Below are 17,406 nucleotides of genomic sequence, written 5' to 3' on the forward strand. Positions count from 1 at the left end.
GGTTGCTCCCGGAGAAGGCCGGAGACCTGGAAGCGCTGAGAGCGCCTGTCTGGAACCTGCTGGCGCCGGGCGGGTGGGGCTGGAGGGGTCCTAGGAAGGGGCTCTAGCTGAGAAAGAGGAGGCCTGACGAGGCCGGGGCGGGGCAGGGCCCACCAGCCACCGAGGGCTGGACACCGCCTACGGGCCTTGGGGAGGGGGCGTTTGAAGCTGCTAGTGCTGGTGCGTCTGGCCTCTAGGGGTCTGATTTCCAGAGAAAGAGGGGCTCTAGGAGGACTGGAGTGATTGGTGTCACTCCAGAAGGGCTTGGAAGTTTGGGAAGGGTGGAGGTGGGAATAAGTTGGGGTCACAGAAGAGGAACCTTGTTCTTTGGCTGTGTCAGTGCTTAATCAATCGCCGTCTGGAGGCCCAGCTCGGTTTAATAGTGAAAATGATAACTTTTTAAGAGTTAGCTTCTCAAGGCACTCTGCTGAGTATTTTAAATGCACGATCTCGTTTAATTACAAAGACGCATTCAAATTTAGATATTCTCATTTTGAATACGATGAAAGCCTTCGAGGACGAGGTCACTCTGCAAATCTTTATCATCTTGCTACATGCCTCTGATCAGGCCGCATTTAAGGTTCTTTGCATTCTTTTGGAATAGTCGAGGTTTTATTTAGGATTTCTTGAAGGAAACTACTACCCTCTGGAGGTGTCTAAGGAACTACTTTTGAATTTGAGCAGGACCTTACCCTCGGGGTTAATGGAGCCAGAGATTTAGTCACTGAGCCTAGATCCTAGTGCAGGAAGCAAGGTTTTTAAAACTGTGTTCTTGGTCCTATCAGTTTATCTCCAGTACTCAGAAAAGTGTTCCAGGTGGAAGATAGGCAAATTAGTGGTTCAGTGTTTTCTGGATTTACGAGGGGGCGGGGCAAGGACAGTTAGAAGAAAATGCACTGTGGATCCTATCAGCTGTTAGTCTAAGAACTAGTTGTTCATACTGATCTCTATAGAGAAAAAGATGTGTAAATAAGATTTATCCTCCGAGGAAAAGTTTTCCTGCACACTTTTGTGGTACTGTGTTTATTCTGCAGGGATGAATGTGCATATGGGAGGGACAGCCTTAGGAAAGAAGCATTAGTTCCTCCCCATGGGAAATTTATAATGAATGGGAAACAGCAAAAGTGGATTTGCAGGCAAACATGGCAGATAAAGAGTATAAAGTGACTGGAGTTTTCGGGTCTATTAGAACTGAGTGCCTGTCAAAAAAACAACTATTTTGTATATTTGATGTTGAAATTTTCTCTTAATTAAGAGTAAGTCTGATATGGGGAGTTACTTTTAGCTACATAAAGAAGGTCGAATGTGCAAGTGTGACTTAAGAACTCCTTTTTTCAAGTCCCTTATCAGAAACTTGTTACTCTTCATCTTTTGTTCAAGGTACAAAAACAGTTGATTAAATACCTTTTGTTTGTCAGGCATTATTCTAGGTGGTACTGGGAGTAGATAATGCCATCTCACTGAAGCTAAGTACTGGCCCCTGTGTATGTTATTGTTTTACACATCCTATAGGTAAGACAAGACAGCAAATACGTTGAAAGATTTTTACTTTTAGGCTGTCAGTACAAACAAAGTGGAGTATTTACCATCTTGTTGAAGTAATTATACTTCAGAAGTAATTATACTTGGTAGGTATTTAGTAAATAATATCTAAATGCAGAGGACAAGTTTGGCTACAGGGAAGACCTGGTTTTATGGAAGTTTCAGTTCATCATAGTCTTCATGAGAAGTTCATTGTGAAATTGATAACATAGAAAGCTAACTTTTTATCTGCATCAAGACTAGTGTGGCATTCAGATTGTGGAACACAATTCACTTTGTTCTTCACTGACCGTGGAGTGTTATATTTAGTTTTAATGCCCCATTTCATTAAAGAATTATTAATAAAATCATTCTGGCCAGAAGATGAAAGAGTCAAGAGTATTTATTTAAGGAATTGTTAGATGAGAGGACTAGGGTATTTATTAGACATTTTTACACACTATTCCTGATACAGGATTCACGAAAACTTTTTCACGTTATTTGGAGGGTTATATGTTGAGGCACAGTGAGTGCTTTTACACATGCACAAAATTGGAGAGAAATTGATAGTGTTAAATAAATCTAAGAGAAGGAAACTGAGCTGCTCATAGTAAAGCAGGATGTTGAACCCCAAATGTGGCCAGAAGGAGGGAGTAGGACAATTTAAGGAGCCTTATGAGATTTGCTTGGAGCAGCAGAAATTGCTACTGGAAATACTCAGTGATCATAGATTTACCCAGGATGTCTTGGAATTGATGTGACATTTAACCCATTATTTGATCCTGAGTACATACATTATTATGCAATAATAATACAGATTACTGGAGGCCTTGGAAGATATTTTGAATTTCTGATTACAGAGTTATAATGGCGTGAAATAAGGTGAAGGTAAAACCCAAGCAGTGAGAAAATTATGTAGCAGACTAGTATTTAATGGGTACTTGTTTTATTTCTTAATGTATGAAATCTCACTCATCCTTTCTCTTTAAGTTCCCAAAATAGAGTGAAATTAGAAAAAGAACTCATGAGATCTTATTTTAGATAGAAAATTTGAGCCTGTTTATGTTCACACATGCTTTTTGTAGTTACCATTAAAATTGTAGGCTAATAGAATTTTGATACCAGTAATTATTTTCCCTCATTTAACCAAACAACTATGTCTGAAGCACTCTTCTAGACAGTGGGAATACAGAAATTTTGTTTCTACTTTCTAGTAATAAGGATGCTAAAAATTTTATAAATTTTAATATCTAATATCATTAAGTCCTTTAAAGAAAAATGAAATAAGCTACAAAGATATTGAAGGGGGACCAATTTTAAATTTTTGGTGTAGAAGGGATAAATAAGGGGAAAAAAGTAGGAAAGAATTAAGAAATGAGGTTAAGTACTTGGTCAGGGACCAAAGGGTAGATCATGATCTTGTAGGATTTACTTGATGAGATGGAGATCTATTGGGAAGTTTTAAGCACATTGACTTCAGATTAGAAGTGGACAGAAAGAAAAAAGAGCAGACCAGTTAAAGAGTGTCTAGCAGTAATTTAAAACATAAGGTGATGGTGGTTTAGATAAAATTGGTAGCACTGAAGGTATTGAAGTGTTGGATTTCAGAGATATTTTAAAAGTATTAGCAGTCAGATTTATAAGGTCTTAGAGAGAAGTAGGAACCCAGGACTTTTGTTCTTGCCTGCCCCTTGCCTCCTTTTTATGGTAATTGAGTGGCCATTTTATTTAATGAGATATCCATTCAGTTAGCACAGTTCTTTTAGGAATAGACTGAAGGAAGGAATTTATCAGTAATATATGGGAAAAACTCTTAAGGGAAGTAGGTAGATTTTGGGTGGAATATCAGGAATTTGTATACATGTCAAGTTAGGACATGTCAAGGTAATAATGTTAGTTAAATTTGTGGATAAAACAATAGACAAAACAGACACACATGTTTTTTAACTACAAAATTTTAACATGAATATGGTAACACTTGGACAGTGAATCACTTTTTAAGGACAGAATTTCTTACATTCTAATAATAGTTCTATTTTCAACTTTTAAGACACTTCCTTTTTGTTTAATCATCAAAATCATTTTTATCAGTCTTTCTCTAGAGTTGTCTATATAGAACATCCTGGAGTCTACCATGAATGGACAGTTGGACCTAAGTGGGAAGCTAATTATCAAAGCTCAACTTGGGGAGGATATTCGACGAATTCCCATACATAATGAAGATATTACTTACGATGAATTAGTATTAATGATGCAACGAGTTTTCAGAGGAAAACTTCTCAGTAACGATGAAGTTACAATAAAGTATAAAGACGAAGGTAAGATTCTTGTAGTTTTTAAAATATTTATTCATTTGCCTTTTTTTTCTGGACTCTCTTGCTACTCCTTTATGGTACTTGAGTCATCATGGGATGTCCATATAGTTGGTACAATTCTTTTATAAATTAACAGTAGCTAATTCTAGTATTACTAGAAGGTTATATGTTAGAATACCTTCGTATTTTTCTCCCCTGTCCAAACAATTCAGGCTTACTTTCTTTTTTAAAAAACCAAATATTCATTTGTATTTCCCATAACAAAAGGGATGTCAGTACCAGTATGATTAAATGAAAAAAGATTATGTGATCAACAAAGTAAGGGAAAACTGGTTTAAATAAAGACAGTATCTTTTTTGTAGAAATTTTCACACCATAGCATGATGTTGCACATTGTCAGTTTGTATAGTGCAGTGTTCCCAGACTCATTTGGCCATGAAACTATTTTTATGGAGATGAATTTTATATGACAGTTTCATCCAGCATGCAATGGAATTATAATAGATTATATTCGTTTTCTATTAAGCCAGCTTTTTTTTGTTAATGTCTCTACTAAAATTTGCTTTTTGGGTGAATACCAGTCTCTTTTTTATTGCTGAACTTATATATGCAGTCTACTCTTCTTTGGCTCTGCATTTGCCATTGCTGTTTACACCACCCTTTTTAATATACTCTTAAACTCTTGGTTTTCTTTTATCACTAATATAGTCACTTCTTTGTCTCTATGTCTTAAATTGTCTTAAAGTAATAACAGCTACTGTAACAGAAAACTTGAGTGGTTTGGCACTGAAGAAGTCTTGTGTAGACCCAAGCTGTTAGGAGCTGTGTAATCTTCAACACATGACTTAGAAGTTCATCTTTGCTGTTAACATCTAGGAGGGAGCTGGACAAAGATAAGACTATAAAGAGATTTATTTTACTTGCTAGGCTTCAAGGTGGTGTATTTCTGCCTACATTACAATGTTCAGAACCTAGTCAGATTGGCTTTGCTGAGATGCAAGGGAAACTGTTGTCGCTGGCTGTACAGGGACAATTTGTGCAATTATTACTTTGTACAGGTTATTCTATGTAAATCAGTTGGTGACCAACTAAGCCAGCCATCTAGCTATAGGTAAAACTTTTCTTTCTTTTTGCAATACGTGATCTAAGGGCACTCAAAAGTAATGTTTTGAGGTCATTCAATTTAAGGAACTATAAAGGAGAGTAACTTTTTTCCTCTTCATTTCTAACCTTATCTACTTATAATATGTCAGGTTTCACATCCATGACTTCCGAAAGTGTGCCTTAATTCAATCAGTTATTTATTCTTTTTTTTTTTTGGTACCAGGGACTGACCTCAGGACCTTGTGCTTGTAAGGCAGGTGGTGGCACCACTGAGCTAATTCTCCAGCTCAGTTATTTGTTCTTTTTCTTGACTTTACCTCAGATTTTTAAGTCTTTTTTTTTTCTTTTTTTTAACTTGAGATGGTTTGCTCTGATCTTAATCTTAGCATGTCTTAAACTGGCCTCACTGATAGGCAAGCTTCTCTCAAGCTTCTTTTCATTTAGGGCAAGTGTCAGAAAACTTGTTTATAATGGATCAGATAGTGTCTGTTGTGGCTTTGTGAATCACATAAAGCCTTCATTTCGTTATCACAATATTTGTTTTAACAACTTCTTAAAAATGTAAAAAACTATTCTTAGCTCACAGTCCTATAGAAACAGGCATGGGATGCTTGGGTACCATTTGTAGATACTTAGCTTGGGGTATCCACATTGGAATTTGTCCTCCGTGTCTAGTTACCACATTGTATTTCTTTTTCATGGTATTTTAAAACCTTTGTGGTGTTGTGTACCTATGATCTCAGTACTTGGGAGGCTGAAACATTATAATAGCAAGTTCAAGGTTAGTTTGGACTATATGTCAAGACCTTGTCTCAAAACACCAAACAACAACAAACAGTTTTTAATTATTCATATTTATGTACTATATTTTGTTGGGCAATAGGAGGAGTAACTAAAGTTCCTACTACTGGAGATATTTCTGTTATGGGATTCAGTGAAGGAAGAAGGAAAGTTATTCAGGGCAAGTGTCAGAAAACTTATTTATAATGGGTCAGATGACACATATTGTACCTTTGTGAATCATATAAACCCTTTGTTTCATTATCACAATCTTTTTTTGTTTCTTTTTTTATATCTATACTTTGTTTTTATATAAATATGTTTATGAATAAAATCCCTGAGAGTTGAACATTAAGCATATGTGTTGAAGGAAGTGGGTCTGATTATAAAGAGCTAAAAACAATTACAAAATGCTCATGTATGGCTTTTACTGCTCTCTTTCTCCAAAATCTGTCTAATTAGTTTTAAAATCAGAATAGCAAAATATTACTGGAGCAGCCGCTTAGCCTTGGTAGGGCAAAACTCTCAACCCAACTTTGTGAAGATGTGTTGCAAAGAACCCTGACCAGGTCTTTATCTGTGATTGATTTACTATTCTTGCTCTCTTAAAAACATTTTTTCTTCTTAATGCTTTGAAAACTTTTAGAGCACATAATTGGTATGCTAGCTGCAGTATTCTTTAATCCTTGGGATCTGGAGAATTTCAGAATTCTCTGTGCAAAGTGGTAGTTTTCATCTTTGTATCAAAATGGTCAGTAATGGAAGACTGTATATTCATTAAACTACTCTGTGAAAGAAAAGGGGGAGAAAAGAAAAATAGAAAACCTTTATGGGATTATGAGTTATTGTTCTATATGATTTTCCTTCCATTCCTGCCAATTTGTTGTATTTAGAATTAAGGTTTAAACTTGAGAATCCTTATTACTTTCAATTTTGGTAACTTTCGAAATGAAAAGATTTTAGTATAAAGCAATTTTAATATTGCTACTGTAGATCTCTTCCTAGTGACTAGTAAAAGTATACATAAAATATTAAACTTAGCAAAATTTATTTGGTATTTTTCTGAACAGATACATCTTTGCTGTGGTTAAGTTTCTAATGAAATATTCTAATTATGCTCTATAGTTATACATTTTGGATTTTAATTTTACATAGGCCCTCATTTTCTACTGTTACAAATCTGAAACTTTTTTTCTACATTCCAGATGGAGATCTTATAACAATTTTTGATAGTTCTGACCTTTCCTTTGCAATTCAGTGTAGTAGGATCCTGAAACTAACATTATTTGGTGAGTAGTAAACTTTTTAATTAATTCACTATTTCTTGTAGTTTTATTAAAAACTTTGTTTTTTTTCCTTTTAAAAGCTCATAATTAAATAATATTCTAAAGATAATGAAGTTTTTGCATTGAAAAAGTTTTAAATTACTTGAAGTTTTCTTATGGTTTAAGAAAGTGATAGAAGTTTAAATCAGTAAGAACAGTTAAGATTATTTTGTATTTTGAAATCAGATATAATTTAGATAGCTCTAATACTAAAATGTAGCTTTAATCTAGCTATGCTAGAATTTTTCAGCTAGATTATTTGTGTTTTTAGAAGATTAACAGAAAGTCAACGTGTTTTTACATTCTATATTTGCTTTGTTACCGTAAATAACTGTGTATGCCACTTGTATATCAGATTAAAAATAATTGCAGGGCTCAAATTGGGAGTTCTCTTAAGAGTTTATAATTACCTTGTATAACATGATACATTTCCTAATGAAAACAAATATAATTAATTTTAATCCTTTAAATCTTATTTCTTATAGATCTTAATAGATTTTCAAAGCAGAGGGCCTGGGGTCTTGGCTCAGCCATAGAGTAACTACCATGCATGCTACCCTGGATTCAATCTTTAGTATCACAAGGAAGAAAAAAATAAAAAAGATTTGCAAGAGTTTAAAAGTAATACCCACTTTCTCTGGGATATTTTGTTTAGATTTATTTTTTAAAATTTTATTACACTGTATATTAGTGTTTTATAAAATAGGGTGACATTCTGTTAATTTTATCGATTTATCTCCATCTAGGAAAGATAACAGGTTTTAAAATGTTAAGAAAACAAACTTTAAAAATTTTTTTTAAAGAAAGTATCTTTTCATAATAATAAATCTAAAATTGTACTATTGGCCAGGTAAAAAGGTAGCTTAGATTATCTGAGCCCACCTGTTTCCAGAAGCATTGAGGGCATGCAAGATAAACTGTTATAAATACATTTTTGTTAGGATCCTAGGCTTGTTCAGGAAAGTTGAGGGACCAAAAACTAGATAGAACTAAAAACCAAGGCCTGAATTCGAAACACCAATTCTTGGAGTGTTACTGGTAGTCATGGTGAAGGATTTAGTTTGTATAATGTAAGGAATTTCATTTGGTTTCTATGTGGTATAGGTCCTGGACCCTAGACTTTCTGTAGGCCATACTTTCAAAAGAATATTGTAGAAAATATATCTCTTAGCACATGAAAGGTCAGAGAAGTTCAACTATTATATCACATGCTGTCAGGGCTTTAGAAAGACTTTCCTAAGAACCCTTAACTATAGTCCTTGGGCTGGGCTTAAATTTAAACTAATAGTTTGGATCTTGTAAGCCTGAATATTAGCATAAAGAAAGAAAATAAGATATATCCTAGAGATCATATTTTCTGGCCTCACTAGAAGAAACCATTGGATAGCCAAGCCCCAGCCCCATACTTTTGGGAGATGAAATAATGCTTTAAATATCATAAGTCAAAGAATAAATCACAAAGGGAATTAGAGATACTTTTATGTAAGGATTTTGGAGGATGCTAAAGTTACCATTGGGATATTTATAGCCTTAAACATTTATCTTGTCAAACTGGACTGGAAATTTGTGATTTATATATTAAATTCAAAAATTTCCAAAAAAGGACAGAATAAGCCCAAACACCTTAGAAGGAGGAAAATAATGAACAGAAATAAATTTGACAGCAGGGAGTTGGTATAGACAGCAAGTTTTATTTTTTATTTTCTTTTGGTTTTTGAGACAGGGTCTCACTATGTAGTGGAGACTGACCTGGAACTCACTATGTAGCCCAAGCTGGTCTCGATCCTGCCCAGGCTGGACAGCGATACTCCTGCCTCAGCCTCCTGAGTGCTGGGATTTGCAGTGTGTGCCACCATGCCCGGCCGACAGCAATTTTTAATATGGAACGATTGGCAAGCCTCTATAGACATTAGTAGGAAAAAAAAGGCACAAATAATGGGAATGCAAAAGAGCATGACTGTATAGTTGAAAGTATGTGTTACTAATACTGTAAATAACTACATTTAAAAAGCAGATGACTTGTGCAATTTCTGTAGATAAACTTATTGTAGAAAGTGTTTCAAGAAATTGGGGAAATTGATTTTGTCAGTTAATATTAAAAAGATTGAACAAATTACTCTACCAAAAACTTAGGAACACTTGATCCAAAATCACACAAACTATTCTTGAGAATCTCCAAAGAAAATATGAAGTAATTCATTTTATGGTGTTAATATAATCTTAGAATAACAAAATATGACCTTTTCCTTTGAAAACTCAAAGAAAATTCAGACCAGTCACTTACAAACTTAGATACAAAATATTAAACAGTAATAACACATCAGATTCAGCAGTGAGTGTTAAAACATGTCATTGCCAAGATTGATTGTCCAAGGAGTATAAGGTGGCTTTAAGTAGGACTGTCTAATACTGCTTTCCATATAACAAGTTAAAGGAGAACACTAAAGCATCTTTTCTTTATATATAGAAAGTGTTCATACATGAATCGTATTTAACAGTCATAGGTAAACCAGTAATAAAAAAATTCTTTAACCTCATATAAGGAATCTGTCACATAGAACAGTTGGTATGTGCCCTCATCTGAAAGGATCATAAAAGGTTATTAGAATACCAATTATATACATCAAAAAGGATAAATTGATGACAGTATTGTTCTAGACAATAATATAAAACATTATTAAAATATTTAAACATTATTTAAAATTACATACTGTCATCTAGGAATAAAAGTGCAGGGTTCTTAAATGTTCTGGTAAGATGTAATCATTGGACTCCAGATAGAGACCACTAGCAACACACCTTTAATTGAACAAAGTTGGATTTATTAACATTGCAGTAAGGAGGGATAATATAGTGTCTCAGAATATGTTAGGATTTTTGAAGGCCTTAGGCTTGTGTTAGGTGATTTGGGGTAAGGTTCAAGAAGTAGGGCTTTACTCTGGATTGAATGCCATCAGAAAGTGGAAGCAAGTCTGTGATTATCTTACTAAATATTATTTAGAAAGTGAGAGGAATGAATCTTAGTAAGTCTTTTGAAGATGGTGCTAAGAATGAAGTGATGCTGTAGCTACTGTTGGTAAAATAGCAGTTATTGAAATTAATTTGGGTAAGTGGGTGTTTGGTCATTTTTGTAGTTTGGTCAGTGTTTTTTTTGTCTGATTTTTAACATGATTATGGAATGGCCTTAATGAGTCATGATTACACTGTGATCTTGTCTGATGTTGACGTTCTTTGAAAATGTTTATGTTCAATAGAACACCACAGCCTTTCTATGAGTATCAGGCTGGCTTCTAGCAACAATAAGTGTATCGTACAATGCCAGACTAGTTACTGGCTATCAGGAGCTCCTTTTTTCCTTCACAGATACTGGGAAAAAAAAAATAAAACAGTAATACGCAGTCAAAAGTCAATGATTAATTGGTGTAGGTAGAAGGTACTACTATTGAAGAACTTCCACACAACTGGGAATATGTGAATTATTTGTGGATTGTTTTAAAAAACTAATATTGGCAGTGTAATATTTGAAACATATATAACAAAGAATCTCCCTGAATCTTTTTTTCATATAGATGTTCTTTTCTAATATGCTTCTGAAGCTTGTATGTATGTGTATATATAGCAATTGATAAAGCATTTTAATCTATGAACTGCTACACTGGGATTTGTGTTCAGATCCTTATGTCATTTCTTTTCTTTTTTAAAATCTAAAGTAGTGGTAGTCTTTGTTGATAAATGAAGGATATCACTTTTTTTTTTTTTTAGTAAACTGAAAGTCATTTGGGCAAAATGGGTTACATTAAATGAGGTAATTTAGTCTTGATTTTAAAAACGAAATAGCCAATACTTATTAATTAATTTTTCATTTTGTGGCTTATATACTGCTTCTGAAAGCCACTGATGTGAAGGATAGTGCTGACATAGATTGGAAGTTCTGCTATATATTTTTAACAGATTACTTTTTAGATCAGGTGTTTTAGTTAACTTTTTTTTTTTTTTTAAATAAAAAGTAGGCAAGAATGGGCCAGGGATTTAGCTCAGTGGTTCTGCCACCTGCCTCGCAAACACAAGGATCCAAGTTTGATCCCCGGGACCAAAAAAAAAAAAGTAGGCAAGAAGGATAACAAGTCTGTCTGTCATGTTTTTGTATTTTAACATTATGTAGAAAATAGTGTTTTTGCGCTATTTCAAGAATGTTAAATACTGTAAAATTTAATTAGAAAGTTACAGAATTTCTATTACAAGTAATATCAGTTAAATTTAATTTCCATTAAAATAGAGCTTTCAGTATGTCTTGTTTTCTTCTAAGAAACTTTTTAGTAGCAAATTCATAAACCTTAGGTCTGATATCAAGAAAGACTGATGAATTTCTGTTTACAAAAAAGTATGTTATTAGGTATAAAGAATTCCTTTTAAATATTATTTAGGTGTCAGTAGGTGTCTTGTTTGATTTGATTTTGTTTCACTTATTAAAGGTATTGTATTTTTCCTTGTTGCACATTATTCTGTTAATATACTTATTCAAGAATATGTCCTTCTAAGTTTAAGCAAACTAATACTTTTATTTCAGTTAATGGCCAGCCAAGACCCCTTGAATCAAATCAGGTGAAATACCTCCGTCGAGAACTGGTAGAACTTCGAAATAAAGTGAATCGTTTGCTGGATAGCTTGGAACCACCTGGAGAACCAGGACCTTCCACCAGTATTCCTGAAAATGGTAAACTCTGAATCCATTTTAGTCTGATTTATTGTTTTTATCACTTAGCAGATCTTTTTAAGAACTCACTTGGTAAGAGTAGGATGGCAGCCTCAGTGTCACTCCTTCTTATTCTTGCCTCAGACTCTACTGCTCTTCATGTGTATTTTCCCAAACTTGGCTGTTCATCAACATATTAGTCCTTATTTACACTTTCCGTTTCTCATACCAGAGAAACTATATGGTATTTACACAGGTGTGTCCTATTTATTTCACTTAAGAGTTTGTCCTCAATGTGCATCCATTTAACTATTATAGACTCTAATAACTCATTCGTTATGGCTGAGTAGTACTCCATTTTATTTTTTTAAAAAACCACATTTTCTTTATTCAGTCTCCAGTTGATGGGCAATTGGGTTGTTTCCAAGTTTTAGCTATTACAAACTATGCCACTATAAACATGAATGCACATATATCACTGTGGTATGATTCTTTTAATTCTTGTGGGAAGATACCGAGTACAGGAATGGCTGGGTCAAATGGGACCTCTAATCCTAATTTTTTGAGGTATTTCCATTTTTATTTCCATAGTGGTTGCACCATTCTTCATGCCCACCAACAAAGGAGAAGGATTCCTTTCTCCCCATAACCATGCCAACATTTATTATTGGTTCATTTCTTGATAGTGGCATTCTTTCTGAAGTGAGGTGGATTCTCAATGTTGTTTTCATTTTCATCTCTTGAGAGACCAGTGATGTCGAACATTTATTTATATGTTTATTTGCTGCTTTTACTTTGTCTGAGAAATTCCTTTTCTTTTCTTATTTGCTGCTTTTACTTTGTCTGAGAAATTCCTTTTCTTTTCAGATGCCCATTTTTGAATTGGGTCTTTAAATTTGTGGGGGGGGTCTGACTTTTTAAAGTTCTTTATGTTCTAGATAGTAGTCCTTTGTTTGACGAACAGCTGATAAAAAATTTTTTCCCACCTTGTAGGTTGTCTCTTATCTCTGTTGGTGGTTTCTCTTGCAGTGCAGACATTTTTTAACAAGATGAGGTCCCAGTTGTTGATTCTTTATGCTAATTCCTGTGCTACTGAGGCTTTGGTCTTTAGTCTTTTCCTATGCCAATATCTTCAAGAGTTCACTACCTAACTTATCTTCCAGCAAGTTTAGTATTTTTGTTTTAATATTTAGATCTTTAATCCATTTAATTTTAGTTAAGTGCATAGAAATGGGAGTCTAGTTTTAATCTTTGGTAGGTTGAAATCCAGTTTTTCCAATACCATTTATTAAAGAGGCCATCTTTCCTCCAGTGAGGATGGTCGGTTCCTTTGTCAAAGATGAGGTAGCTGAGTATGCCAGCAGTTGTTTCTGCATTTTCTAATCTGTTCCACTAATTCTTGGGTCTGTTTCTTTGCCAGTACCATGCTGTTTTTATCATAGTGGTTTTGTAATATACTTTCACAGTGAATTTTGCTTTTCTTGGATTTTCATGTAATTTAATAATTGATCAATAGAAAATGGAAATAAAACAAAAAAGTTGAAATAATTTAGTTATACTTCTTATCCTTTTAGAAAATGAAACCTTAATTACTACAACTATTATTTCTTTAGTCCTCAATATCTAATACTAAAATATGAGTCATAGAACTGCAACAAAAAGTAAATTTTTTTTTTTTGCTTGCTAAGGGAGCTCCTATATTTACATACAAGTGATAAACAATATGTTTAAGTTAAAATTTATTACAGTAAAAGACACATTGTCATTAATACTCCTTGTAATACTCCCCCTTGTTTTGAACACATTTATCCTATTGTTTTCACTTTCTGAAGCAGTTTTCCAAGTCTTTTCTCATGAGTATTTTTTGTGGCACTACTATGGCTGCCTGGATGTTCTGAATTGATTCCAAAACATTTATCTTTTATAGTCATTTTAACTTTGGGGAAGGGCCAAAAGTTGTACAGTGCCAGATCTGGTCAACAAGGTAGATGAGTACACATTAGTATTTTTATTAGACTGCCTTTCTGTTAGATGATAGGCTGTACTAGCATTTACCGTATTTTTTGATCACACCTCATGAAGACACTCATGAAAGGATTTTCAAAACTGCTTCAGAAAGTGTCAAGAACAAGTGGGGGAGGGGTGTTACTCTGATGATGATGGTTTTTTTGTTTGTTTTTGTTTTTGTTTTTTTTGGGGGGGTTTGAGACTGGGTCTCACTATGTAGTGAGACTGACCTGGAACTCACTATGTAGCTCAGGCTGGTCTCAAACTCACAGTGATCCTCCTGCCTTAGCCTCCCGAGTGCTGGGATTACAGTCGTGCACCCCCACACCTGGCTTACTCTGATGATGATTAATGGCAGGGTCTTTTATTGTAACACATTTGTTTAAAATTTACACATTCAGTGATTTTTTTTTTTTTTTGGTACTGGGGATCCAATTTGGGCCCTTGCACTTGCAGGGCAGGTAGCAGAACCACTGAGACAATCCCCTGCCCTCTGAATGTTTTGATTGCCCCCATATGTGAAATTCTTGAGGTAAATAATTAATGTTTAAAAAAGTTATTTGTCTTGCAGTTTTTTGCTCTTTCAATTTTAAAAGTAAAAATACAAACAAGTATAGAAAAGAAAGAAAAATGATGTTAATTCTGTTTTCAAAGATAATTACTCTTAACATTTTAAAAAATATTTATCACGTACATATTTACCTCTTGTATTTTTAAGGCCTTAATGAGTACAAAAAAATGGAAACAAGTTTTTGTTTATTTCTTTATTCTTACTGTAGATACGGTGGATGGTAGGGAAGAAAAGCCTGCTGCTTCCGATTCTTCCGGTAAACATTCTACTCAGGTTATGGCAGCAAGTATGTCAGCTTTCGATCCTTTGAAAAACCAGGATGAAATCAATAAAAATGTTATGTCAGCATTTGGCTTAACCGATGATCAGGTTTCAGGTAAGTTTCTGCTTCTGCTCATCCTTTATCTTTTTCTTCTTCCATTTCTTTTTTTCTTTATTGAATAATAACTTGGATATGGTCTTATGCACAACTATTAAGAGCTTGTTCAATAAATTTTTACATATGCACTCACCCATGTAAAACACTGACTAGATAAAAAAATCAGACGACTTCAGCACACCAGAGAACTTTCCTTTGGTCTTTCTCAGTCACTAGCACCATCTCCCTTAAAGAATAAATGCTGTTTGGTTCAAATATTTTTGAAGGTACTATTCTAGAAGTGTTTTTTTAATCCTTTTTTTAAAATTTTATTTCATATTTCTTACAGGATTTAAATTACATCTGATAGCTTTTACTATCTCTTCTAATCTTAAATTGAGAAATTTAAAATTAAACATGAATTTCTATTTAAATTGCTTTGATGTAGAGAGCTTTTATATAAATAAGTTATTAACCTTAAAGCAGCACCTATCTTTTAGTTTATTATTATTTTTTGGCCAAACTTTCTTTCACTATTTTTCTGCTTCTTTCCCTTTTATTTTGGATTCAGTTATTAATTTCAGAGCTTGATATTTTCTAATGGGTCTCTGAGGTTCATTTTTCTTCAGTCCTGTTTTTCTGTCCTTCGGTTGGATGATTTCTGTTGAACTCTCTTCAATATTACTATTCTTTCTGCCTTTTCTAATGTGCTCTGAACTTTTCTTGTGATTTTTTTTTTGAATTTTAATTATAGGCTTTCAGCTTTACAATTGCCATTGGTTGTTATAATTTCTGTCTTTTTCTTGAGACTTGTTTTTACATTTGTTAAAATTGTATTTTCCTTTAATATTTTTATATATATATTTAAATTCTTTTTTATTCACTAAGTTTATTGGTACATTTAACATATACAATATGATGACATTCATCATTGGGAATTTGTACTTTTACATAATATATCTTGGTTCTTATTTTTTTCCTCATTCCACTGCCCTCCCTTCAACCCCTCAACCCCTTTACCCTTCCAGATTTACAAAGACTTTGTTTCCATTTTTTTCCTTTTGTCATATTTATTCCTTTCCCTTCTTTCCTTTCCCCTTTGCCCTCCACTTCCCCTTCCCCTTCCCCTTTGGACCTTTTCTTCCTATTTCACAGTATCTATTATACATTCTGATCCTTATTTACACTTTCAATTTCTCAAACCAGAGAAATAACTTGGATTTACACGTTTGTCCTATTTATTTCAATTAAGAATATGGCCTTTATGTGCATCCCATTTAGCTGTTAATGTCTCTAGTTTCCCATTTTTTGGGGGGGTATGGGGAATCAAACTCGGATCTTGTGCTTGTGAGGGAGGCACCACTCAGCTAAATCCCCAACCCCAGGGTTTCATTCTTTATGACTGAGTAGTACTCCAATTTATAATCTTCTTTATCCAGTCTCCAGTTGCTGGGCAATTGGACTGTTTACAAGTTTTAGTTATTATAAACTATGCCGCTATAATCATGAGTGCACATATATTGCTGCTTAATTCTTTAAAAATACAGTGATACCTTAGTTCATAAATGCTTCTGTTGGCAAACAAAAACATTCTGCCAAATTTTGCTTCTGTTCAAAAACTCTATCAACTGACAAACATGACCAAGGATGTCTTTCTCACACAAATACAAGTGTAGCTATTTTCTCCAAAATTGTAAAATAGCTTCAGTTTGTAAACTGGGGTACTCTGTATTAATAATTGCAGCTTTGAAATGTTTGTCGCATTCAATATCATGGTGTATTTAGAGACACTTTCCATTGACTATGGCCTCATCCCTGAAAAATGAGCCAGTTTTTCCTGTTACTTTGCATGTCTGATGGTTTTTGGTTAAAAACTGGACATTGTACAGTTTTGAGATTCTTAACCTTTTGAGCATCTTTGATATTATTACCCTAGCAGAGTTAATCTGTGAGTTTAAACATCTTCATTTCTCCCCACGGAGTATAGCAGCTGGTATCATTGATTAGTCCTTTCAACTTTAGCTGCTGCTTTTTTTCCTGAGCCTTCTTGAGGTGTCTCCTCCCCAAATCTATGGTCAATGGAGGATTGGACAGATTTTATACTTATTTTAGGTTTTAAATCTTCAGTGATAACTTTATGGGTTTTCTCTAAATTTCCAGCTACTGGTCCAACTGTGAAGTTAACACTGATTTTCCACTATTGGCATTATCAGGGTCAGGGCTTGGCAATTCTTACCAATTATAATTTTATTTGGGTAAACTCTTCTGATTTCTGCAACATTTGTTCTCCTTGCAGTTACTTCAGTTTGTAGTTTGTTTGTTTGTTTTTTTTCTATTTTGTTCAGGTTTTCAGTTGTTACCTGTGGGAAAGTTCATTAACCAATACCTCATTTTACCATTATCAGTCATTGTATAAAGTTCTGAAAACAAGAATTGAATATTTATATATGATATCATCAGATTAATGATAAACTTGAAAAAAACACTTTTAAAGCAACTAAAATAAGACAACATTTCAACTACTTGTTTAATACTTTAGGAAATCCCATATAGAGGAATGAATAGCTCTACAAGAAGTCAAGCCTTGGGCAATTATCAATACCTTGTCTCATCAAGAAAAAACAAAAGGTTGAAGGTGTAGCTCGGTGTTAGAACACTTGTCTAACAAATGGGAAGCCCTGGGCAACATCACA

The 17,406-nt window shown here is 33.9% G+C and overlaps 1 protein-coding gene across 2 annotated transcripts in view; it reads left to right on the plus strand.

Annotated features, from left to right (window-relative positions):
* Nucleotides 1-3,633: 3,633 nt before the first annotated feature.
* Tfg (trafficking from ER to golgi regulator) overlaps nucleotides 3,634-17,406 on the plus strand; it is a 29,099-nt gene continuing 15,326 nt past the window's right edge. For both annotated transcript variants that reach the window (XM_010639624.3, XM_010639623.3), the window contains exons 1-4: nucleotides 3,634-3,878; nucleotides 6,965-7,048; nucleotides 11,652-11,798; nucleotides 14,564-14,731. In XM_010639624.3, the coding sequence (XP_010637926.1) occupies nucleotides 3,695-3,878; nucleotides 6,965-7,048; nucleotides 11,652-11,798; nucleotides 14,564-14,731 (583 nt within the window). In that variant the 5' untranslated portion in view covers nucleotides 3,634-3,694. The remainder of the gene's footprint in view (nucleotides 3,879-6,964; nucleotides 7,049-11,651; nucleotides 11,799-14,563; nucleotides 14,732-17,406) is intronic.

The sequence above is a fragment of the Fukomys damarensis genome, unplaced genomic scaffold, assembly GCF_012274545.1.
Source record: "Fukomys damarensis isolate Sample0158 unplaced genomic scaffold, DMR_v1.0_HiC HiC_scaffold_24, whole genome shotgun sequence".
Taxonomy (NCBI): Eukaryota; Metazoa; Chordata; class Mammalia; order Rodentia; family Bathyergidae; genus Fukomys; species Fukomys damarensis.